Here is a 27211-nt window from a genome sequence, read left to right as displayed (position 1 = left end):
CACATCAGTTTAAGGAGTTCAAAACTCACATGGAACTTCATCATTCTACTTTTTAAAAACTTGTTACTAGCAAACCAAATTCAGCAGCCTACTAAAAGAATTATACACCATCACCAAGTGAGATTTATTCCTGGAATGCAAGGAAAGTTCAACATACACAAATGAATATATGTGATACACCACATTAACAGAATGAAAGAGAAAAAACACATGATATGTCAGCTGAAAGACATTTGACAGAAATCAAAACCCTTTCATGATAAAAACACTCAATAACCTGGAAATAAGAGGAAACTACCTCAATATAATAAAACCCATAAATGAAAAATCCATAGCTAACACCACACTCAATGGGGAAAGACTGAAATCTTTTCCTCCAAGATCAGGAACAAGACAAGGATGGCCATTCTCACCACTTCCATTCAACATGGTACGGGAAGTCCTAGCCAGAACAATTAGGCAAGAAGTAAAAACTTAACATGATTCAAAATCTAAAAGAGCATAGAATGAAAAGTCTCCCATTCCTCTTGTTTTTCTCCCCAAAAGGAACAGCAACGACTAACTTCTTGTATCCCCTTCTATGCAAATATGCCTCCCTTTCCTTCATTTTTACAAAAATGACAGTACACTATACATACTGTTGTAACCTTGCTTTTCCCCCCAACAATCTATCTTGGATATCATTCATATCAGTATTTAAAGAGCTTCCTCATTTATTTGTATGGCTGTAGAATAGTCTATTATAAAGATGTACTATAATTTAATAACAATGTTTTTCAAAAGAAAAAAAAAGCACTAATAACACTCACAAACACACAAAGAATTAAGAAATAAAAACGTGGACAAGCAATAAACAAATGTGTGCTTCTAGGCTATGAAAATACAGATCCTCTGAAAGGGCTGGAATTTCATACAACTGAAAGAACACCCAAGGCCAGGTCTTCCAATCCTGACTCATTCATTTTCCATTATTAATACCACAGATACATTACCAAATCATCCCTTTTTAAAATGGAATAGACTTTATTCCATCAAATTATGGACCCATTAGCTTTCCAAACATTTCATTTAAACAGTACACCAGGGAAAAAAACCATAGCAGAACAGCCAGAAAAATTATAGAGGAAAAATAGAATAATAAGAAAAGGTTAATTCTACCAGACATAAAATAAATGGCATTATAAAGATACAGCAACTAAAACGATTATGTATCAGACAAGAATAGACAAAAAGATAAGTACAAAATAAAAAGCCCAGAAAAAGAAATATGTGAATGTAGAAATTTAATATATAATAAAGCCATCCTTTCAAATCAATGGGAAAATGATGGATTATTGAATAAGCAGGTCTGGGACAACCAATTACTTATTTTAGAATAAATAAATAATTATTTATTTAAAAACAAAAGATCCCTAGAAACTATCACAGATCAGAGAGGGCAAAGAAGATATGACAACTAAATATAATATAGTATCCCAAAAGAGTCCTAGAATAGAAAAGGGACATTAGAGAAAAACCCATGAAACAGGAATAAAGTACAGAATTTAGTTATTAGTAATGTACCAATGCTGGTTCTTTAGTTTTAACAAACTACCACAGTAATGTGAGATGTTAATAATAGGAAAAGCTAGGGGCTCCTAGGGTCCTGGGATCGAGCCCCACATTGGACTCCCAGCTCAGTGGGAAGCCTGCTTCTCCCTCTCCCTCTGCCATTCCCCGCACTTGTGCTCTCTGGCTCTATCTCTGTCAAATAAACAAAATCTTTTTTAAAAATTTTAAAAAATAATAATAGGAAAAACTGGGTGAGGGATATACGGGAATGCTGTATTATTTTTGCAACTTTTCTGTAAATCTAAAACTATTTTAAAATAAAAACTGTTAGAAAAAAGCTGGGTCTCGATTACTTTTTACACCAATATTAATTTCTGGTAGATCAAAAAATTAGTATTAAAAATTTTTAAAGTATTGGGGTGTCTGGCTGGCTCAGTCGGTGGAGAGCAACTCCTGATCTCAGGGTTGGGAGTTCGAGCCCCATGTTGGATATAGATTACTTAAAAATAAAATCTTAAAAGAGGCAAAAATACTAGAAAAAAAAGCATGAAGAAAAAACCTGAAATATATATTTTAACACAGAGAACAAAATGGTTAATTTCCTTCGGATGCTCTATAGCATGGTAGTTGGGAATACAGACTTTGGAAGCAGACCACCTGAGTTCACATCCCAATTCTGCCAATAATTAGTTGAATAACTTCAGGCAAATTATTTTACCACTCTCTGCTTCACTTCCCTCATCTTTAAAAAAGGTTATGATATGGGCGCCTGGGTGGCTCAGTCGTTAAGCGTCTGCCTTCGGCTCAGGGCGTGATCCCGGCATTCTGGGATCGAGACCCACATCAGGCTCCTCCACTGGGAGCCTGCTTCTTCCTCTCCCACTCCCCCTGCTTGTGTTCCCTCTCTCGCTAGCTGTCTCTCTTTCTGTCAGATAAATAAATAAAATCTTTAAAAAGTAAAATAAAATAAAATAAAATTTTTAAAAAGGGCAGGGTGCGCCTGGGTGGCTCTGTCGGTTAGGCGTCAGACTCTCGGTTTCAGCTGAGGTCATGATCTCAGGATTGTGAGATTGAGCCCTGCATCAACCTCCGTGCCTAGTGTGGAGTTTGCTTGAGAGTCTCCCTCTCCCTCTGCCCGCCCCTGCTCACTCTCTCTCTCTCTCTAAAATAAATGAATAAATAAAATATTTAAAAATAAAATAAAATAAAATAAAATGAAAAGGAGGAAAGGAGAAGGGGGCGAGGGCCATTCACTGTGTGGATTATATAATCCCAAAGGATATATACAGATATATAAAGGTTTGTATAAGTACAGATAATTCCCACAAAGGTATAAGAGAAATTTCTAAATAGTCGTCTCTGTGGAAGAAAATAGAGGGCTAGGTGAGAAGTTGTTTTTTTTTTTTTAATTATATACTCCTTAGTAATGTTTTAGCTTTTTACCATACATTCTTTGTTTTTCATTGTAAAAACAATTAACTGAATGTCAGTTTCTTGATAAACTACAAGCCTGGGCATTTTAGACCAATATTCTAGAAAAGGAGCAAGCAGGCTCTGGAGAGGGCCCTTCTACTACAGATCACGGACACTAAGCCCGGAGTTAGCAAACTTTTTCTGAAAAGGAACAGATAGTAAATATTTTGGTTTTGTGGGCCATACAATCCCAGTCACATCTACTCAACTCCACAGCCACAGATGATACATGAACAAATAGGTATGGCTATGTTCCAATAAAATTTTATTTAAACAAACAGGTGGTAGGCCAGATTTGGCTGGTAGACCACAGCCAACCTCTACATCGCCTGGCCAAGAAGGCTGACTGAAGTTTTAACCAATCTTTCTTCGCCTTTAGCACCCTATAAAGAAGTAAGTTAAGCTGCAGCACAGATTCCTAGCTATCCACACATCTAGAAGAATGTATGCATCATGCTACTAACTCAAGAGTCAGAGTTGGTAGGAACAATTTCCTGACAGATCAGCTACTACTTCCCAATAGGATAAGACAACAATATATCCCGCCCTCAACCCTGGTCTACCTACCCCTTCTGTTCAACCTGTCCCTACTGCCTCGATATCACTTGGAAGAGCTGAATGCACGTCCTCCTGCCAAGTAGTCTTCTTATATGTGGATTACAACATTTTAACATTGCAAATCAAAGATTACAACCTGTTTAATCATCACTATAAAAAAGAGATATAATTATTCTAAAATCAAAGTTTATAGTTGGTAAATGCATACAGTACCTCATTTTGTTTTACTAGGTGGATATCCATGGGGTATATGGAAGTTAGCCTGTTCAAAGTCAGACATCTTTACTGAGCCTTTGCATGGCCAAGGTGAATATTCAAAACTTTACATGGATAAAATTATATGATCTTTTATGACATAATGTCTTACTAAGATTCCCACATACTCATCATCAAGAAGTCAAGTATCCTCAGAAGTCTCCATGTTCACAAAAGAATGTCAATCCTAGCTCCAGTTATACTGACAGTCATTTTGCCCCTAGCATAGCCAAAAACCTCAGGAAATTTCCATTCATGTGTGTGTGAAAAAACTGGAAAGGGAATAGCATAAAGAAATACAATATAAAATTCCTTATATATGTAAAATCTGAAAAACATACAGAAAAATCTGATATATAGTTTGTCTCTAGTAAATACTCTTATACCAATAACTTTGAGAAATCAGACAAAATGGGCATATTCTTTGTGTCCAAAACTGAACTCCCAAAACTCATTTGGGATGATCAGGAGTTCTGTTTAACGAAAAAGTAAAAGGAAGAATACCCCTCAATTAAATTTATGTGGCTAGTAAAATCTTGAAACCAAAAACAAACAAAACAGTTTAAGAAAAGAAAGTACATATTAATCTCTGAACAAATTTCAAGTCCTGGACAAAATACTGGCAAACCAAATTTAGACATGTGTGTGAATAATAATAGTGAACATTTATTGAGCACTACTCTAAATGCTGTGCATGGCTTAACTCGTTTAATCCTAACAACCCTATACTGCAAAACCTACCATTCCATCCATTTTACAGAGGAAGAAACTAATTTGCCATATTCTGTCTACGGACAGAAAGCAGAGATCCTGGATTTTAAAAATACCAATGAGATTCTGATTTAATTGCTCTGGGGGCTGGACCCAATCAATACATTTTAAAGCACCCCAAATGATGCTACTATGCAGAGAAATTACATGGACGTAGCCAAGGCAGGAGATGTTTTAGGCAAGATTTAATTATGAAACAAGAAGCAGAGGTGAGAAAACATGATTTGTAAGATCCTTTCCAACAGTGAATTTCTAGGATTATGTGTCCCCACATTGTCTTTCTAGAATTCTAAATGGTATAAAATTTCATGCTATACCACCTAACAGATCCAATTCTAGTTCATCTTGGGAGAAATTTGTCTGTCAGTTTATTTCCCTGGCACGGAATTCCAAAAAAAAAGAGTGGGGTAAAATATACTAGTGGCTTACAGTACTAAAATTATTTTTAGAACAAGAAACATAGCTCTACTACTTTACAGAAAAGAGTAGCCAAAAGAGTGAAGTACTGAAGAGCCCGGCCGAATTCTTTTTTAAAAAAGCATAGCTGGAAAACTGTTGCTGAGCTGCTCAAAGACCAGCCTCCATCCCACACCACTTCTGTTTCAAGCAAAGCTGAAGCTATACCGAGATCCCAACACTACTCTGCTGTATGACCGAGCAGAGTGCGGCTCTGTGTGGTCAGGAACTGCGGCCACAGTGAGTGAGGGAACAGAGCCAAAGCAACACGTGCTAGCCTGCAGAGCTTAGGGAAAGCCTCTAGAGACGGGAAAGGAGGACATACAGGCTGTTGGCTCCCTCAGCAGCCAGCCCCAGGAAGATGGCCGCCAGCCTCCTGCCCCATCTAGCTCCCCTTTCCCAAGGAGAAGCACATGCACGCACAGTTCCCCCAAAGCAGCACTAACAGCTACAGCAAACTGACTTCCATTTGACTGTAGAATCAGAGCTCCTTAGCCTTTAAAGAGTTGGAACTACTACCATTCCATCTCTTCCCAAACCCACTCTTTGTCATTTGGGCAGGGATTTTAAAGGTTTTTCCAGGGTGGGACATAGGAAATAAGTATTAAATCAAATAAATTTAAAAATTGAAGATTGAACTCAGTGCCCTTAAACGTGTTCTATAGGGCAAGAAATGAGCCAACTGGGATTACCACTTTCAACTTGGTATACCACGTCCCAAGAATGAGAGTTGATTTAGGTAGTCTCCCTACCTAAAGGGTGCTAGAGACCCAGTGGTCCAGCCACAGAAAACGTCAGACCATTTTCCCCCACGCTTCTCCCATCTTCTCTTTGCTCATACTGTCTATCAGCATGCTCTCTCCCACATCCCTTTCTGAAGCACTTCTACCCTTTTTTGAAAGCCCTCCTCAAACCTCACTTTCTGTAATATGTTCTCCCAAACCCCTCACCCATTCCTACATTAACTTCATTTATACCTCTGTTATACTATGGAATCCCTGGCCCTTCACCCTTTTTAGATAGCCTTGTATCTGTCTCCAACAAGAAATCAGGTCCTGGTGGACAATGATCAAGTTTCACAGATCCTTGTTCATGCCTTCCAGTATCTCATACAAAGATGACCTTCAGAAATATTTGTTCGACAGAACTGAATTCAAACTACATGGAGAGAAGCTGCCCTGCTGGTCTGACCCTGGTTTGTTATGGACACAAAGTGATGCTCTTTCTCCCTCTTTACATATCTTCCTACGTTAACTTGCTTTGAATACGAAATCTTTAAAAAGAATTTCACTGTTTTCCTTGTTATATGGGATTCTGAGGATCTGTGAATATAATTCACATAACCTAAAATTCACCCTTTTAAAGTGTATGGTTCAGTAGTTTTTCGTATACTCATAAAGTTGTGCACTCATTACCACTATATAATTCCAGAATGCTCTCAGGACCCCAAAAATAAACTCTATATCCATTAGCAGTCACACCCCCACTGCCATTCCATCCCCAACCCCCACAACCACAAATCTACTTCCTGTCTCTGATAGATAGGATTTTAACAAAGCTAACAGTACTCTTAACTGTAGTTTTATTATACCTTAAAGCCAAATGTTACCGTCAAAAAGAAACAGTTTCTCTTATTTTACCAGAATTCAATAGGAGAATGTGATTTAACCAAGTAAATTACTAAGGTATCATTTCAGAAAAATCATCTTACGTGTTTAGTTCCCCATTTGTTTTTGTCTCGTTAAGCTATTTACTGAAGCAGTATAATATACACACAGAGCAGTATACATATTATGAGCGCATACACATCTGGACAAGATTTCAAAACCTGAATACACAAGTATAGTATAACCATCATCCAGATCAAGAAACAGAACAGAACCCCCCCACACTCCTCTTCCATTCATTCCTCCTCCAGAGCATAACCATTATCTTGACTTCTAACAGCACACATTACTTTTGCCAGTTTTTGTACTTTTATGGATAGAAACAAATAGTATGCAGTATAGAACTTTTACACTGAAATTCTATGCCTTATAATACTCACCATAATCTTCTTGTACAAAGCCATGACATTATCATCATCGAATGGTAGAAAGCCACACATAAGTACATATAGGAGTATGCCCATACTCCAAACATCTGCCTGAGAGGGAGGAAAAAAATAATTTAAAAAAATTTTTAGAACATATTACAGAATGGTAGTACACTTAACAGAATCACAGAATCTTCACGGAGCTGAAAAAGAGCGCAGAGACCATCCAATTCAGTCTGCTCATTCCACAGACAGGGAACCTAAAGCCCAGAAAGGAAGGCTTGTTCAAAGTCACCTAGTCAATGGCAGGCCACCCGGCTGGGTCTCCTGACTTGCAGTTCAATGCATTCTCTTCTGTTGGATTTTAACACTTAAGAGAAAATAATTCACAGTTGGCTAGGCTAGATTGGACATGATAAGGAAGGAGATAAAGCCAGGTCTCTGATTCTGAAAGACAATTCTGTAGTGCTATTGAGGGTTTACTACATGTGAGGATTATATAAACATGCATGAAGATGTCAAAACAAGTCTTAAAAGTTACTCCTGATAATCTGCAAATGTGACTAAACTGCACTGTAAAGTCCTCTCTATGCAAAGAAACCTTAATAAAGTTCAAAGATTGACTTCTCAAATATAGAGGTTAGAAATTAGCCTGCCAGCACAAACACCCCTACAAATCTCAAAATCCCAGAAAGGAGCTTAACCTTTATATAAGATATCCATGTGTCCCATGAGTCCTAAGCGCTAACTACTTATTCAAGCAGTATTTGGCCTTAGTCAATAATGACGCCACTGTTGGCTGAGGACAAGTCACAGCTCCCACCCTTGCTTGAGCCTTAGGAAAATTTCAAGAGGTAAAAAGGGCAGCATTTTTTTTAAAGGCAGGAGGGGTTGGGTAGAGGAGAGAAACAGAGTTAAAATAACTCAAGCAGCATCACATCTAGGTAGTGCCTCTGTACTAAGTAATCCAAATCTAATTCAGTCTTGTCTACCAAATCACATCAAATTATTCAGATGTCCCAAGTAAATAATCTTTTAGGCAAACACCTAATTTTTTCTTCCAAGTTGCAGGAGGTCAGAAATTAACCATTTATGCCTCAGAGATGTCAAATAATTAATCTATAAATTAAGCCTTGAGAGCATAGCACTCCTGACCAGGGTGTTAAATTCAAAGCAAAGAGGCTGCACAGGAAGGAGTGGGCTAGCATGGCTTCATCAAATGCCATAAGAAGAGGTCAACAAGGTGGGGGGGGGGGTAAACAGAAGGGGGAATGAATCATGAGAGACTATGGACTCTGGGAAACAAACTGAGGGCTTCAGAGGGGAGGGGCGTGGGGGACTGGGATAGTCCGGTGATGGATATTAAGGAGGGCACATATTGCATGGTGCACTGGGTGTTATACGCAAATAATGAATCATGGAACACTACATCAAAAACTAAAGATATACTGTATGGTGACTAACATAATAAAAAATTATTAAAAAAAAAGAAGAGGTCAACAGAGATTATGTCTGAGGTTAAATAAAAAGATAAGGAAAATAAAAAGTAACATCCCCATAAGTCTACTAGAGAGAAAAAAGTCTACCAAAGTCTACTTGAGAGAAAAAAGCAGAAAAAATACTCCTCAGTTAACTCATCCAAACACCTTCCTCTCACTGTTTTGAATTGGCTATGAGAATTAAATTAATCAGCTAAAATCATAAACCAAAGCAAATGCAAGTAAATCCATAAGCTACCAATTGCCAAATAAGAAAAAAAAAATCAGAGGGAGTAGGGGTTTGAAACCATTTCCTGTGAGAAATCACTGAAGGAATTAGAGATATTTACCATGGGACATTCCTTAAAGCATGATCTGGACCGATGAAAAACAGAATTACCTAAAGTACTTATTTTAGAATGAAGAATCTTTTTCTTTTTTTTTTTTTAAGCCCCACCTTAGAAAACAGAACCAAAATCTATTAAGCATACAGGACTAAGCTCTACCTCTTTTAACAAGTGCCTTAGACAATTCCTTGGGACACTGTTCTAGAAGGATGGAAAGTCATATTAAAAGGGACAAGAGGGGCGCCGGGGTGGCTCAGTTGGTTAATCGTCTGACTCTCGATTTCGTCTCAGGTCATGATCTCAGGGTTGAGAGAATGAGCCCTGCTTTGGTCTCTGTGCTGGGCGTGGAGCCTGCTTGAGATTTTCTCTTTCCTTCTTCCTCTGCCCCTCCCCCCACTCCATTTTCTTTTTTTTTTTTTTAATGATTTTTTATTATATTATGTTAGTCACCATACAGTACATCCCTGGTTTCCGATGTAAGGCTCGATGATTCATTAGTTGCGTATAACACCCAGTGCACCATGCAATACGTGCCCTCCTTACTACCCATCACCGGTCTATCCCATTCCCCCACCCCCCTCCCCTCTGTAGTCCTCAGTTTGTTTCTCATCCCCCACTCCATTTTCAATCTCTCTCTCTCTCTCTCTCTCTCTCTCTCCAAAATAAAATAAAATAAAGTAAAATAAAATAAAGTAGACAAGAAAACTCCTGAAGATCCTATAGGAAAATCTCATATGCATTCAAACCAGCAGGGCCTCATCATCAGTCCCCTAGGAATCTTGTGAGCATTAGGCGTACGATTACCACACTGCTCCTGGGAGATTGGATGGAACAATGGAAAAAATACAGGTATGTGGTGTGTGGAGGGATGGGTGAAATAGGTGAAGGGGGTTAAAGAGTACACTTAAGATGAGCACTGAGTAATGTATAGAATTGATGAATCACTATACTGTACACCTGAAATTAATGTAACACCATATGTTAACTATACTGGAATTTAAAACTTTTTAAAAGTGTAAAAAAAAAAAAAAAAGACTCTACTAAAAAAATTATTATGGGGGGCCTGGGTGGCTCAGTCGGTTAAGCATCTGCTTTATGCTCAGGTCATGATCCCAGGGGTCCTGGGATTGAGCCCTCCATCGGGCTTCCTGCTCAGCAGGGAGTCTGCTTCTCCCTCTCCCTCTGCCTCTGCCTCTGCCCCTGTCTCGTGCTCACTCTCTCTCTCTCAAATAAATAAATAAAATCTTTAAAAAAAATTATTATACACTAAAAAAGAGAGAGAGAGGAGAGAGAAAGAGTAGAGGTATGCAGTAAAGCCTCACTCAGTTCGAATCTTGACCTATAGTTACCAGCTGTGTGACCCTGAGAAGGCACTTAAATTTCTGAGCCTCAATTTCCTCAACTTCTTTACCTTAATGAAATGAGCAACAGTACTCATTCCAAAGGATTTTTGTGGACTTAAAAGATTTTACTTATTTATTTATAAAGGCAGGTGCTTAACCAACTGAGCCACAGAGGCACCCCTAAAAAGGAAAAAAATTCTGACACATGCTACAACATGGATAAGCCTTGAAGACATTAGCAGCATGGGAATATGAATTATGAATTAAATAAGTTGTATCAATGTTAAATTCCCTGATTTTGAAAACTAAAGTGTGGGTATAAAAGAGAAGGTTCTCACTTTTAGGAAATATATATATAGTACTTAATCTTAAAGGGTATGAAGTCTAAAACTTACTCCCAGTTGGTTCAAAAAAAGAATATGCATATATACAAACACAGAGAATGATCAAGCAACTAGGGAAAAATGTAAACAAGTGTGAATATGACTAAACATATACAGAAGTTCCTCAGTCCATATTTGCAACTATTCTGTAAGTTTGAGATTATATCCAAATAAAAAGTCACCAAAACAAGTCAGTTCCCACCTTCTCTTCTTATAAATTAAGTAAATGAACATGTCAAAGTTTCTCTGACATAACACTAGCTCCAAAAGATGCTTCACATAGAAAGGGGGCTCTGTAGGCAAAGCAAGTCAAGATCAGCTGCTCTCTGTGATGCTCCCCAACGGACAACATTGTACAAGAACGTTTTAAAGATTTGGAGATGTCCAGGGGTGATGTCCAGGGGTGCGTGGGTGGCTCAGTCAGTTAAGCGTCTGCCTTCGGCTCAGATCATGATCTCAGGGTCCTGGGATCGGGCCCCGCATCACTTCTCCCTCTCCATCCATCCACCCTCCCACCCCCGCTTGTGCTCTCTGCTCTCTCTCTCTCTCTCTCTCTCTCAAATAAACAAATAAAAGCTTTAAAAAAAACAAAAACAAAAACAAAAGATTTGGAGATGTCCTGAACTGAAAAAAACTGTTCAATCCAGCATATCCTGAGCTTTTAATAACTAAACCTTGTTTTCCTTATGATATTAACATCAGCAAATTAGTAATCCAGAGACTGGAAAGAACTGACTAGCTTGTAGTAGCAAATGGTAAGTAAAACAGGCAATTCCCAGGCCTTTTGAGCCTGGGCCTCCTACACAGGACTGCTGGCCTCAAATAGTTGGCTATGAACAAAGTACAAGTTTTCTCAGAGCTAGCCAGCATCTCTGAAAACTGAGCCTATAACCCTGGCCTTGTGCTCTACCTGCAGGACTAAGCAGTCTAAACTATGGTACTGTTTAACACAAAAGCATCCACAACAAGGACACCAGAAATGCATCCTTGCTTCACAAGTATACTATGTATTATTATATTTATTGCAAGTTATTCATTTCATGTGTTACTTTATATCTGACTCTCTGAATAAACTAAACTCTTTGATGAACAAGATCATTTCCTACCTTACTGTAATACCCCCAATGCACAATGCCTGACTCACTATCGGTCACCAATAAATGATTACTGATTATATACTGAATTAATCAATGAATGATTACCTCTGACCCCAGATAGGATTTGCCTTGTATTAATTCAGGTGCTGCATAAGCAAGACTCCCACAGCATGTCTGCAGATGGTAATCCTTGTTACCCTGCCAATAAGAAAAAATGAAAGACTCATTAGTTACAGCCCTTAAGAAATTAAAACCTTGATAAACATTCTTTCGGCTCAAGCAAGGAGAAGCTAGACGAAGAATTACCCCAAAGAATAAGAGACTCTGAAGCCAACCCAATACTCTGCCTATATGCATGCACACACGTGCTTCCCTCTTCTCTGAATTTCCAACACCACTAAAACCTGGCATGAACAAAATCCTTTTCCCCTTAGCTCAGTCAAGTCAGGTTCATACTTTCCTAGCTGTCCATTCAAATACTCACCAGCTTAGCAGACATCCAAGAACCCATGTCTTCCCACCCCCCAAGTATTCATAGAAAAGGGACTATTTTTTTCCTGGACCCTATCTCAAATACCAAGTCTTTACAAATACAGAAGCTTCTCTTCCCTGAAAAGGGAAAAAGGAATCTGCTGCAACGAACAGTGCCTTGGGAGTCTGTTTTCTAGAACCAGTTATAATGCAGATCACAGCCTGAGCTCCCAGACCCGTGAAGATGAGGAATGTGCTCAACACCCTCTGCTCTCCCACAGACACCTCAAGACACAACGCAAATGATATGACTACTCAACGCTTGTAGTCTTACGACTTGTAAACGACTTGGGAAATCGCGAAATTTCATTTACAACTGCAACAACATGCCCAGAAGTGAGCTCCGCAGCAGAAAGCGGAGGCAATCCTCTCCCAGACAGCCCTGCTTTTTTTAGATGGTGTCTGTGTGGGTCGAATCTGTGGCAGCCATAAGTAAAAGCTAATGGAGTCTGCCACAAACCTTCGCCGCCGCCTCCTGTGGAGAACATGACTTAGCCCAGTTTATCTGCTTAAAGTATGTTTCTTTACATGGCTGCCGATCAAAAAAATGCCTTCTAGCATTTGGCTCCCAGACCCAAGGCTCCACTGACAATCTCTGAAGAGCCAAGGGAAGGAGAGGAAAATCAGAAAGAATCAAACATTGAGCTGAAGTGGCAAAATCTGCTTCCCTTTGCATCTCGCTAATTCTGATTGGGGCAGGAAATAATCATGGGACTACAAGGGCTGAGACAGGTCTGCAATTTCCACGTTCTTAATGAGTGTAGACAGCTCATTTTAGAGACTGTGAGTGCCATCATTAGAGAACTCAGGAGGAAGCCTCCAACAGGCAGCCACACAGGAGCTCTGCAGACAGCACAGCTGGGAAGTTCAAAGTCACCTCAAAGAGAAGGTACACTAGAGAACACCCGTACTTAACTGTGAAGTGCAAATTAAAGAAATAGAGAACAGTGTAAATTCAAAAGTGCAAATGGACTTCTTCCTTCTTCTTTTATAAAGAAAGGGGATTGTCTCTCAAAATGTAACTGTTAATTATATAACCATTTGGATAACAAAGAAAGATTTGCACTAAATTCCCAAAACTCCTATTTAAATGAACAAAAGCATCATCTAGTGGCAATATACTCAAACTGCAAACACATGATCAATTCAGAATTCATGTTGTGATGACCTCACATCACCTTGGCACTGCAAATTCTCTCACAGTATACCCATGGGATCTTCAGCAGGACCAACCCTACACCTAGAGCAGTGATTCTCAATCTTGGTGTATTAGAATCATCTAGAGAACTTCTAAAAGGGATGAAATTTAACATTCTTAATGGATGCAACGAGGCTCAATAAAGGCTAAGGGGAAGTCATTGCAAGATAACATACTAAGAGGTGTATTTACAAAGGAAATAAATGCATTTTGATTTCTGTACTTACCTTGGGTTTCGCACAGAGACCAAAGTCAATCAGCTTTACCTTATGATATTCATCAAACAACAAATTTTCCTGGGAAAACAAAGATATTTTTTTCATTAACTGTGTATTGACTTCCTTATATCACATCCTACCTCTAGCCATTTCTAAAAACGATTTCTAAATAAATAAGATTTTTTTTCACATATAAGACATTTATTTCCACAGTATTTCCCATCATAAGCTTTTAAAAATAGAAAGGAAATTTAGGTATTCAAGGATTGACAGGTTTTTAAGGGAGAAACACTTTATATACTATACAGTATATATATTTGGGATAAAAGCAAACATTTTAAAAAGTATAAAAATAAACAAAAAGATGCAAACACAATATATTTTGGCTGGAATTTCAAGAGATTTTTTTTCTTCTCTTTCCCCTTTACTTCAAGAGTTACAAATACTTTTGAAGCAGCATATATTTTGCACTTGTGGTTTTTTATTGTGCGGTTAAGGAACCTGAAAGTCTGCACGACTGGGGTCATCTATTTAGCCTTCCCATTCTTTTCTTTCTTCTTTGATGAATAAAGGTTTTCCTAGAGTTTGGCCAACAAGTTACAGACTTCTTGACCTTTGCACCACACGTTCACAACAAGACAGGCCCGCCATCTGAGATTCTCAACAGAACCTGGAGTATAACAGAACTGGAGTTGGCTGATGACAGCAGAGCTACCTAGCTGTTCAACAAGAAAGTTACAATATTTTGTATTTTTCCAAATTCAGTAAATGTAATGCAGGCCTCTGCTTCCATATGATAAGCATTTTCCGCTCTTCTAAAACCCTTTGTCCAGTTACATTTCTGCCTGCAGTCCCTGCCACTGGAGGCTCTGCGTGATGTAGTCCAGGCAGCAGCAAAACCAATAAATAAGATTTAAGATTGTTTATATTAAACAGCCTGGGAACAACAGAATGAAAATCATTAAAAAAGAATGAAATGACAAGAAGTACAGAAGGGGAAGAGGAAGAATGTTGATAAATACCCTGCTTCCCCTCAAGACACTTCAGCATAAACCATTTTCTTCTCCTTGGTGCTCTGAGGTTCAACTACAAGCAAACACAATATGTGCCAAACTAAAAGAATGAACTCAAAGCAAAGGGCTGGGTATAAACAGAGGGAGAAGGATAGCAACATTGACATATTTTGCCAACCAATTCTAGGTTCCTTTTTTTTTTTTTTAAGATTTATTTATTTATTGGACAGAGAGACAGCCAGCAAGAGAGGGAACACAAGCAGGGGGAGTGGGAGAGGAAGAAGCAGGCTTCCAGCGGAGGAGCCTGATGTGGGGCTGGATCCCAGAACGCCGGGATCACGCCCTGAGCCGAAGGCAGACGCTTAACGATTGCGCTACCCAGGCACCCCTAGGTCCCTGACCCTAATATCAAATAACATAAAATCTACGTTCACCATTATCCATATTAGAGCCTGCAGACTTAAGAGTATTCACATTTTTATTCTGTTCCTGAAAATTAGAGACTGTTCATTCCATTGAACTGTTCCCTTCTGAGGCATAAGGGAATTAAAATTAAAGGAAGATGAGGTTAGGAAAAGAGTATTGAGAGGAAAATATTCAATGACAATATTCTCGAAAATACTCAAAACTCTTCTTTGCGAGAGATAAAATCCTGAGGTTTATATTCCCCAGCTGGTTACAAAGACATTCATAGTGTTGCCCACAACTGACAAATATATAGAATGCCAATAATCAAGTATGTTCAAAAAGCCTACCGGCAGTCAAAAGGAAAAAAGGAAAAAAAAAAGTGATCCATTATGAGTGGAAGAAAAAAAGAAGCCAAGATAGACTACAAACAGAAGAACATTTGGAAAACCAGTAATTACTGGTAAATGGTGTTGAACTCTCAGGAGAGCATGTGTGACAGCCACTTACTGGTTTGAGGTCCCTGTGAGCATAGCCCTGGCTGTGCACATAAGCAACCGCAGAAACTATCTGCCGGAAGACAACTCGGGTCTCCTCCTCGGACAGGCGATCTTGGGAAATTATGTAGTCAAACAGCTCTCCTCCGGGGCAATACTTCAGTAACAACAGAGACACAGAAATGTTGTTATTATCCAGAAAAATCACTCCAGGGGAATTAAAACAAAAAATTATACTTAACTCAGAGATACTATTAATTCAACTTCAAGGCAAGGAAAACAAGTGAGGCATATTCAAAAATATCCTCTCAGGATCAAACAAGTCAACAATTACCCCAGAAAAGAGATCAATAGCAGTTTTATGGTCTCAAGCAGCTTTATGACTAGTAAGTAGAAGGAAAACCAAAAAACACTGTGTGTGTTTTTTTTTTTTAAGATTTATTTATTTATTCGAGAAAGAGTAAGTGAGAATGCAAGAGTAGGGGGTGGAGTGTCAGAGGGAGAGGGAGAGAGAGAATCTCCAGCAAATTCCCCCGCTAAATGCAGAGCCCAATGCAGGGCTCCATCCAGAGACCGTGGGATCATGACCTGAGCCAAAACCAAGAATCAGACGCTCAACTGACCAAGCCACCCAGGCACCCTAACACTATGATTTTTAAGTCCATTCAGGGTTTTATATTTCTGTAGCAAAGTACTAAAACCCATTCTCATCTTTTTTATTTATTTTATTTTTTGAGAGAGAGAGAGCACAAGCAGAGGGAGGGGCAGAGAGAGAGAGAGAGAGAGAGAATCCTCAAACAGACTCCCTGCTAAATGCAGAGCCTGGGGGCGCCTGGGTGGCTCAGTCGTTAAGCGTCTGCCTTCGGCTCAGGGCGTGATCCCCGCGTTCTGGGATTGAACCCCACATCAGGCTCCTCCACTGGAAGCCTGCTTCTTCCTCTCCCACTCCCCCTGCTTGTGTTCCCTCTCTCGCTGGCTGTCTATCTCTGTCAAATAAATAAATAAAATCTAAAAAAAAAATAAAAAATACAAAAAATAAATGCAGAGCCTGATGCAGGGCTCTTCCCAGGACCCCGAGATCATGACCTGAGCTGAAATCAAGAGCTGGCTGTTTCACTGACTGAGCCACCCAGGCGCCCCAACATTATGAATTTTAAAATATGCTCTTGAAATAGAGCTAATCTATGAAAATGATATGCAGTTACAAATTATTTGGCTGAGACTAAAGAAAATGAAACAAGAGATGAATGATGGAAGTTCTAAAGACTTTATGTTTCAGACCCAAAAGGGCAGTTAAAACTTGAAAGAGTCTGATTCATATAACTCGTGTATTGAAAGTTACCTATAGGCTGTGAGTTGAACTATGTCTCCCAAAAAGATATGTGCAAGTCCTAACATCAGGTACCAATATACATGACATTATTTAGGTCTTTGTAGATACGATCAAGTCCAAATGAAGTCATACTGGACCAGGGTGAACCCTAATCCAATGACTGTGTTATTACATGAAAAGGGAAATCTGGACAAAGACACACACAGAGAAGAAAATGCCATTTAGAGACAGGCAGAGATTGGAGTGGTACAAGCTAAGGAATGCCAGAGGTTGTCAGTAACCATCAGAAACTAGGTAAAAAGCACAGAACAGATTCTCCAGAAGAAACCAACCTTGCCCACAGCTTGATGTCAGACTTCTAGCTTCCAGAACAGTGAGACAATAAGTTTCTGTTGTTTTAAATCACCAACTTTGTGGTAGTTTGCTATGGCAGCCCTAGACTAATGGAAATGGATCCTGCCCTCTAGGAACAAATTCTAAAATATTCTGTTCATTAATCCTAACCCCATTAGGAGTATATTGGAAAGCATGCATTTACAATGAATCTCCAACTTATTTTATACGTCTACTTAATCTAAATTGTTTTAGAACTCAAACAGGCAAGCCGCTTAACATTTCTTTTAATCTTTCAGGTGAAACATACTTTTCCCTTAACTATTGATAAAGTGAATAGAAATGGTCTGAATATTTGATTTCCCCCCAAAATTGGTATGTCGAAATCCTAACCCCCAAAAGCTGATGGTACTAGGAGGTGGAGCCTTTGGGAAGTGATTAGGACATGAGGGTGGAGCCCTCATGAATGGAATTAATGTTCTTATAAATGAGATTCCAGAGAGATCCCTTGGCCCCTCTACCATTAAGGACACAGCAAGAAGGCACCAGCTATGAATCAGAAGAGGGCCCTCACCTGACCATGCCAGTGCCTTGACCTTGGAATTGTGAGAAATAAACTACCCAGTCCGTGACATCTGTTATAGTAGCCCAAACGGACTAAGACGGTGACCAAATACCTTTAAGTCTCTAGACCACACTACTAACCTCAAGAACAATGAATATTTTGTTGGCTGTCTCTAGCACATGGTAGAGTTGACATATATGCTGATGTCTCAGGTTCTTCAAGGCCTCAATCTCCGTTTTGACCCGGGGCAAATCACTCTGTGACAAAACACATTACATGAGCAATAAACCTATTTGGGAAGTACACCAAGCATTAATGTCAACAGCTTTAATACTGAGTAGCAAAAGCAACCAACAGCCTCAAAACAAATTGTTCAAAAGCACAGAAAAATATACCAAAAATTATTTGTATGTACACAAAAAAAAAAAAGCCTTGAGGATTTTATGAAAGACAAGTTTGATGTGGGTCAATAGTACAATATCCAGAAAAATCAAAACAATCTCAGACTCCCTTAGAAGGTTAGCATTCCAAACAAGGAAAATAACAGAGACATGCCTGCACTACCATTTTCAGTCTTAGCAGTGTCCCTTCAAGAAGCATGCTGAGCTAAAAACTGGTGATGTAGGTGAAAGATATGCAGGTCTTCACTGTCTCAATCTTCTACCTTTTCTATGGGCTTAAAATTTTTCAAAACACAAAGTTAGTTGGAAAGGGGGAAGAGCCAAGCTGAAAAAATTTCCAAGTCCATATTAAAGACAGAAATCTAGATATCCATGAAATAACAAGTAAAACTTTATTGTAAAAAGAGGCTCAATCTAATGATCAGTGGCTTAACATCCAATTATGTAGGACCATATAGATGTCAGGTCTTGACCAGGATCAACTGTAACTTTAACTATTTCAAAATGACAATCTTTTTTTCTTCTCTTTTGGGAGGAATGGGAATCTGATAACTAAAACCCCGGAAGAAAAAAAATATAATTAAAGTCCTAGGAAGTAACTAAAATAAGCAAAAGAACAACAAAAAATAAAAAAACAAGTTTAGAAATAATGAATTAACATCATTATATTGATGCTTTAGAATAAGTTTTGAGTATCAGTGTAGTAATACATTTTGGAAAAACATTTCATAGTTTGTTATTAAAGCATTTATAGCATTCACATGAATAAGGCATACTGAAGTTATAACTGAAGTTTAAATTGCTTAAGGGGATTAAATTAATCAGATTTGTAATCAATGCTTTAAATGCTCAAGAAAAATGGTTTTTAATGCTTTTTTATTAGTTTAATAAATACAATACTGAACAATAAGAAACAAAAACACTGAAGGAGAACCTGAATTGTCGGTTGATAGATTATTAAAAATAGGTTCTGATTAGGTCACTAATCATCAAAGAATTGAGTGATACTGCAATAATAAAACTCCTCACATTCCCTCTGACTTATCTAAGTATGTTAACCAGCACTTCTTTCCTTAAAAATAAAAAATAAGAAAAATAAATAAAAATAAATAAGGTAACAACTGATGTTGAATTCTGTCTCAATCCAATAAGGAAGACCAAAAGAAGTCCAATGTGTCTAATTTTAAAATGTATTTTCAGTAAATTGTTATTTTTTATGTTTGATAATTATCAACATTTATAAAATGTGCTGTTTTACACTACTACTAATTATAATGCTAACTTAATCCACAAGAAAAAACGTTTTTAACACTCAGAGATTTTTAGTTAGAGAAAAAAATGATTTTTTTAGTGTTTTCTAACTCATCTTCAAAAAAAAGAAAGGGCCACAGATCCATACTATGAGACTAGTGAATTCCCAACAGAAGGAGACCAGAACAAAGAAAAACAAAGAAACTGTATGAAGGAAGGTAAAAGAATTAAAAACAAAAGACCACTCAGGGTGACTTCAAACACTGGAAAGGGGTAAAACAGGCCCAAAAAGACCATCAAAAGAGACTTATCTTCCCTTAATATAAAAACAAAAAACTTTAGGTACATTAAAACCAAGACCACATATTGGTTGAATGGGCTGCTTTAAGAGGTAATGAGCAGCTCAATCCTGGAAGCATCCATGTAGAAGAGAAAGAGGCTGATTACAAAAAGGATTTCATGAGATAACTTCTCAGGTCACTTTGAATAAAACTCTAGGACTAAGATCTACCGATAGTAAAAAGAGATCAACATTTAGTAACAGTGTCATGGGGAGATATTAATACCCAGAAACACATGCAAGACTATGAAACAACTATAAGAGAATGGATCCTACCAACTCCAGATGTGTACCACTGCCCAGCATTAAAATTAAATTGCCCTTCCCTGGTTTTAAAACCAGAGATTTATACATAACTGGCGATTTAAAAAACAAGCCAAAAAAAGAAAAGCTATAGAAAGATGATTCTAATAAAAGTAGTAACCAGAACATTCAAGCAAATTCAGGTTTTAATTTACAAAACTGATCCATACTTATTTTTAAAATAATTTTAAACTTACCCCTAGTGCATTTTTATCCATGATTTTTATAGCTACCATTTCTCCGGTGAGGATATGGCAGGCAAGTTTGACCTTTGCAAAGCCACCTAAGTATAGGAAAACATATTATGAAGAGATAAGCAAGAGTAACCTAAAATCATCATCAGAGCAACCTGAGGACGCAGGCACAAAACCTTTCCACATGCTTTTATTTTCTTTTTTTTTTTTTTAAGATTTTATTTTTTAGTAATCGCAATATCCAATGAGGGGCTCAAACTCACAACCCTGAGATCAGGAGTTGCACACTCCAGCTAAGCCAGCCAGGTGCCCCTCCATTTGCTTTTAAAAAGCTCTATCAATCCATATTTTCCTGGAAGTTTGTGGCTCTTTCTTCCTGTTGCTTCCAAAGTGCTAGCCATGTCTCTAACCTCTCCTCATCCACTGCCTAGCTGAAGATTTTTTTTTTTACCATGATAGTATCTTTAACTTTGGGTTGAAGAAATAGGAAAACAGAATTTGCTGTTTAGAAATTTGCTTTACAATTGACATTGCAATTAAATTTGCTTTATAATTAACACTACTAGAACACAATATAAAGTTGCTGAGACAAAAAGACAACAGGAAACATCCACTCAATTTAAAAACTGGATCAAAAGCTGGATAAATGTCTACACATCAGTATCTAAAAGAAATTGCCAACTTGGGGAACCTGGGTGGCTCAGTCAATTAAGCCTCTGCCTTCAGCTCAGGTCATGATCCCAGGGTCCTGCTCAGCGGGGAGCCTGCTTCTCCCTCTCCCGGAACCCCTCCCCCTCTGCTTGTGCGTGCTCGCTCTCTCAAATAAATAAAATCTTTAAAAAAAAAAAAAAGAAAGAAAGAAAAAGAAAAGAGGGGTGCCTGGGTGGCTCAGATGGTTAAGCATCTGCCTTCAGCTCAGGTCATGATCTCTGGGTCCTGGGATCGAGCCCCACATTGGGCTCCTGGCTCAGCAGACAGTCTGTTTCTCCTTCTCCCTCTGCCTCTCCCCTGCTCATGCTCTCTCTATCTCTCTGTCTCAAATGAATAAATAAAATCTTTAAAGAAAAAAAAAGGAAAGGAAAGGAAAGGGAAAAGAAAAGAAAAGAAAAGAAATTGCCAACATAACATTTCTAAAAAGAAGCTTCTGGTAGTCCCTCCTATGGTCTTCCCCATCTCGGTAAATGGCAACTCAACATTTTCCAAAAACCCAGGAGCCATCCTTAGCCCTTCTCTTTTGTAAGACACTCCATATCCAACCCATCAACAAACCCCATTGGCTCTGTCTTCAAAACACATCAATCAGTGTTACTTGGGGGAAAAGAGGCAGGTACTGACTGGAAACTTTCTGTCTTGATCTGAACAGGGAACACGTAGGTGGATGTATACATAAAACTCCATCAAGATGAGTGTACTTTGCATATTTTATTGTGCTGTACCTCAATAAATTAAAATACACACACACACCCTTTCACTAGCCATCATAATCCCAACCTTTCACTACCTTCACTGCTATCACCCTCATACAAGTCACCATCATCTCTAGCATCACTCACCTGAATTACTGCAGTAAACTCCTAACATCTCCCTGCTTCTGCCCCCACCTTTCCCAGCCCAAGCTTTTCACAACCAAGCAGCCAGAGTGACCCTTTAAAACAAAGGTCAGATAGATCACTCCTTGGCTCAAAACTCTCCGGTGACGTTTATTCTAAATAAAAGGATCTACTAGGCCTCTCCTACTACTCTCCTCTCTCTTGCTCCACTTTTTCTTTCTAAAGTAGGTTGAAGAATTTTAAAATTATACTGAAAAGCTCATGACTGCCCAAATGCACTATATTCTCAAATAGTTGATCTGTCCTCTGCCTCTGCGGAAAAAAACTATTACCTGTCCCAATAGTTTCATATAATTCATAGTATTTGAGAAGTTCATCATAATCTTTCATAGTCCTCCTGGAGGTTTATACAATATTACACAAAGAACCTGTAAGACAGAAATAGTACATGATCAAAAAAGGAACTACTATGAGATTATCTCCTCCACTCTTGTAAGTGCATATATAAATATGTCATAGGCATATAAATGATACCAGAAAAACTGATCAGCTATATGGTAAAACAAACAAACAGATTCCTATCTCATACCATATATAAAAATCAACTGTGGATCAAGGAAAGGCATATACGAAAGATAAACCTTTAAAAATTTTTAAAGAATATTGTGTGATTTTAGGACAGAAGAAAATCTTTTAAATAGATACAGAAAGTACTAATCATAAAAAAATCATACATTAAACATTAAAATTCAGAACTTTTGCATGTCTTAAAAAAAGAAAACTATAAATGTGAGAAAATATTTGTAACACTTATAACAATAGATTTTTATCCAGAATATATTATATACAATATAGAAAAAGACAACCCAAAAGAAAAAAGCAAATGAAATAAAAAGGCATTTCATAAAAAAACACAAATGACCAGTAAAAACATGAAAAAATGTTCAGTTTTATTAGTCATCAGGGAAATGAAAATTAAGATTCCAATAATATACAATTTTAAGAAACATATAATGAGATACATATTTTATTACTATGCTCCACAATTTACATGTGTACACATACAGTTGATCCTCACACAATACAGGGGTTAAGGGCAAGGACTCCCTTGCATGGTCAAAAATCCACATTTAACTTTTGACTCCCCCAAAACTTAACTACTAACAGCCTACTGTTGACAGGAAGCCTTATCAATAGCATCAACAGTCAATTAACACATATTTTGTGTTTCATATGTATTATATACTAAATTCTTACAATAAGGTAAATTAGAGAAAAGAAAACGTTAGTAAGAAAATCATAAGGAAGAGGGATGCCTGGGTGGCTCAGTGGGTTAAGCATCTGATTCTTGGTTTTGGTTCAGGTCATGATCTCAGGGTCCTGGGATGGAGTCCAGCATTGGGCTCCTTGCACAGCAGGGAGCCTGCTTCTCCCTCTGCCTCCCATTCTCCCTGCTTGTGCTCTCTCTCTTGCTCTCTGACGAATAAAGAAATAAAATCTTAAAAAAAAAAAATCCATGTATAAGTAGACCCATACATTTCAAAACTGTGTTGTTCAAGGGTCAACTACACTCTTAAGTACATATCAAAAAATATATATAAAAATTAGCTGTAAAAGTCTTAGGTAGATCTTACTTGATTTTATCTTTTTGAGTTTTAAAATTAAGTAGAATTACAGGGGCGCTGGGTGGCACAGCGGTTAAAGCATCTGCCTTCGGCTCAGGGCATGATCCCGGTGTCATGGGATCGAGCCCCACATCAGGCTCCTCCGCTAGGAGCCTGCTTCTTCCTCTCCCACTCCCCCTGCCTGTGTTCCCTCGCTCGCTGGCTGTCTCTATCTCTGTCGAATAAATAAATAAAATCTTTAAAAAATAAATAAATAAAATTAAGTAGAATTACAAAAAAAATCATGGGGATGAGTAGAGCCCTGTTGTGTACATGAATACCTAAGGTCACAATCATGTCAGCTTTGTCTCATTTGTGGAGGATATGCTGTTAGTTGACTTTAACTAGAGATTAGCAGTATATCAGGCAGAAGTGCTAGTGTAGTCAAGACTGTCAACCCTGAATTTTTTTTTCATTTATCATGCAGATGAAATCACTGAGCACCTATGATGTGTCAGACCTGCATTTTACACTAACTCTATAATGGAGAAGAAAAGAAATGTGGTCCCTGCCCTCATGAATCTTGCATTCCAGCAGAGAAGACAAAAAGCAAATAAGTAGAGAATAAATAATTAAAAGTTGTCATACACACTGGGAAAGAAATAGGCAATAATGGTCAGAATGGGTTGCTGAGAAGGTAATATTTAAGCCAAGATCCAATCCAAAGGATGAAAAGTGAGAAAAAGAAAATCAGCCCTCCGGTAATCAAATTGGAGGTGCTGTTGAAATGATCATGATCCTTTCTTTGACTGACTGCTGTTTTCTCACCAATGATTTCCTCCCACCACCTGCTTCCTTAAGAGACCCACCCACTGAAATGCCACAGCTCTTTGACAGTATCCTTTCTAAAACTGGTCCTTGCTTCCCTAATCCTTCTGAAAATCACCAGCACAGCTCAAACCCTCAAGCCCCTTTTCGGTTCCTAGGGAGTATGGTTTCTCTTGCTGCACAAAGCTAAGAATCACCTAATTTTGGGGGGGGGGGGTTGTTTTGTTTTCAAAACTCAGGTAAGCTTCCTAATGTTTTTTTACTACAGATGTGTTTAGTGGTCTTTGGTCAGTAGGCCTCAACAGGAGTTGTGAGCCCAAAAAGAAGGACAGGAAGAAAGTATTCCGAAAAGAGGGAATTTAGGTGCAAAGATCCCGGGGGGAAAAAAAAGGCCTACATGTACTGAACTGAAACTGCTTTTAGGGGTACCAGCAAATGGAAATGCAGATTTGGAGCTGGGACAACTGGTTAGCCACATGGAAAAAAAGAATACTGTATCTCTCATACCACACACAAAATCAATTACAGTTAGTGTAAAGACTTAAAAGCGAAAGATAAATCTTTAAAATGTAGACAGCTAAGGTCTTCCCCATACCAGGCCTATAGTTAGGAGTGGGAAAAGGCAGAAAGGAAAAAGAAAAGAATTAGAAGAATATAGCTTCATGAAAGCCAAGAAAGAAGAAAAAAGTAAAACAAGTGAAAGTTTCTAGGAAGTAGATTTCTAAAATTTTCTAAAAGTTCACATATACATAGGTAAAGTCCTAAGACTTGAGTCTCAGTACTGCAAAGTGGAGCTTTCTTTATGGGTAGACATGGGGTGAAAGATCTCTGAACCTATATAGAAATGGCTTCTCTAAAGGGCTCCCTTCTTAAAGGCTGGTACGGAAGGACAGAGCTGGGGATTTCAACCTTGGGAAGAGATACCCCAATACCCCGTAGAAAGCCAAGCAAGAATCAGGAAGCCCAGGGAAGTGGAGGTCACTGAGCCAGGCACAAAGAATCTCTCATATAACCCAGCACAGCACACCAGGACTCTAGAGTTCACAAAGGGGTTTGAGCCCATACCCAGCTAGTAAGGAAATTCTCCTTTGCCTGGCCTGACCCCTGTGCACAAATCTCCCTTGGGGACCTAGCAGTAGACTAGCTATGGCAGAACAGGGTTCAGGATCCTCAGATCCCATTCTCTCTAACACCTCAAAAAATTAAGTGAGTACATGCATATCCAACTGGGACTTGGGAAATGAAGTTCCAACTGGAAAGGGCAAGGCTCATCCACCTTGATAACTGCCTCTTGTAGTGGAAACCTGCTGTTAGTGCTCATTTCTAGAGCCAGATAGTCTCCCTTCACCAATAGGCAGAGCTCTAGCAAGTCTGCCAAAGGCTTGGGATTGATGAGTGGCCAGCACCGTGTTCACTACCTTCCTGTTCTCTGTTCCTTATCCCGTCTCATCCAGAGCTGAGTGGCCGGCACGTTAATAAGCCTTAAAAATGGTCATAACTGGGACGCCTGGGTGGCTCAGTGAGTTAAGCATCTGCCTTCAGCTCAGGTCATGATCCTAAGGTCTTGGGATCAAGTCCCATATCAGGCTCCTTGCTCAGCAGAGAGCTACTTCTCCCTCTGCCTGCTGCTCTCACTCGCACTCTCTCTCTGACAAATAAATAAATAAAATATTTTTTTAAAAAAATGCTCATGACTTTGGAAGATCTAGAATGAGAGTTCTACCTCAGGAGTGTGGTGAATTTATTAAAAAAAAAAAAAAAAGTAAAAAGGGAGATCCTTACTACAATGAGGATGGGACATCTTAAATTGAGGTAGAGAAAAAACTGAATGAAAAGCCCAAGAGCTGCAAAGAGTATTTTTTCAAATATCCTTTTAAGTCTCCTTTTAAAATGCCTAAAGCACTCTGATTCCATGAATCATTTTACTTAGAGATAAAAGATAAATTACTGTCAGCATGTAAAAAGCCTTCAAAAATTTGGTCAGTGAATAGAACACTAGAGCAGGAGCTTTGGAAGGAAGATTAAAACTCAAGGAAAACATCAGCCTAAAAAAAAAACCAGTTTTAATCTCAATGTCAAAGCTATTACAGCAAGAAAGATAAAGATCATGGGCAAAAGACGTTCTGATCCAATAAATAGCCATTTCCTAGGAAGAGATGGCATTGGACCAACTTAATCAGCAGGATGAACTTGTAATCTAGCTGAACCTGCCTGAATGGGGTAGCGCAATGGAAGAAGCAAAGTCAGATCACAGAAAGTTGGGGAAATAAAATATTCTGCTTCCGCTGGAGTGGCAAAAGTTACTTCAGGTAAGGAGACATCACAGAGGTCATATTTATTCTCACTGGCACCTGAGGCACAGGATTAAAAAGATCCTTAACAGCACTACTAATTCAGAACTCTTTTAAAGAGTATTTGTCAGTGGGGCAAGGTGGGAATAAACTGGAACCACACCCAAAAGTCAGGGTTCATAGGACTAAGAAATTTCAAAACAAGCAACAACAGCAGTAAAAGTATAGTCAACACAACTCTTTGAGATCCTGGGGCACCTGGCTGGCTCAGTCAGTGGAACGTGCAACTCTTGATCTCATGGTTGTGAGTCTGAGTCCCACACTGGGTGTACAGACTACTTAAAAGTAAAATCTCTTAAAAAAAAAAAAAAAAAAAAAAAGAGGGGCACCTGGGTGGCTCAGTCAGTTAAGTATCTGCCTTCAGCTTGGGTCATGATCCCAGGGTCCTGGGATTGAGCCCCGAGTCTGGTTCCCTGCTCAGCGGGCAGTCCGCTTCTCCCTCTCCCTTTGCTCCTCCTCCTGTTTGTGATCTTTCTCCTTCTCTCTCTCAAAATAAATAAAATCTAGAAAGAGGGGCACCTGGGTGGCTCAGTCGTTGTCTGCCTTTAG

General features: G+C 38.6%; 1 protein-coding gene and 1 pseudogene across 1 annotated transcript in view; both read right to left on the bottom strand.

Moving 5' to 3' along the window:
• Positions 1 to 22298, bottom strand: part of MELK (maternal embryonic leucine zipper kinase) — a 75724-nt gene extending 53426 nt beyond the window's left edge. Inside the window, exons 1-7 of the mRNA XM_008707829.2 lie at positions 22212 to 22298; positions 20333 to 20418; positions 17981 to 18097; positions 15623 to 15766; positions 13704 to 13772; positions 11853 to 11945; positions 7112 to 7210 (exon numbers count right to left, since the gene is read on the bottom strand). Of these exons, the coding sequence (XP_008706051.2) occupies positions 7112 to 7210; positions 11853 to 11945; positions 13704 to 13772; positions 15623 to 15766; positions 17981 to 18097; positions 20333 to 20418; positions 22212 to 22269 (666 nt within the window). The 5' untranslated portion in view covers positions 22270 to 22298. The remainder of the gene's footprint in view (positions 1 to 7111; positions 7211 to 11852; positions 11946 to 13703; positions 13773 to 15622; positions 15767 to 17980; positions 18098 to 20332; positions 20419 to 22211) is intronic.
• Positions 13917 to 14590, bottom strand: LOC103678608 (annotated as a pseudogene).
• Positions 22299 to 27211: the final 4913 nt, after the last annotated feature.

This window comes from Ursus maritimus, unplaced genomic scaffold, assembly GCF_017311325.1.
Source record: "Ursus maritimus isolate PB19 unplaced genomic scaffold, ASM1731132v1 scaffold_17, whole genome shotgun sequence".
Classification (NCBI taxonomy): domain Eukaryota; kingdom Metazoa; phylum Chordata; class Mammalia; order Carnivora; family Ursidae; genus Ursus; species Ursus maritimus.
Note: the sequence above shows the minus strand (reverse complement) of the source record. Positions and strands in the feature narration are given on the sequence as shown.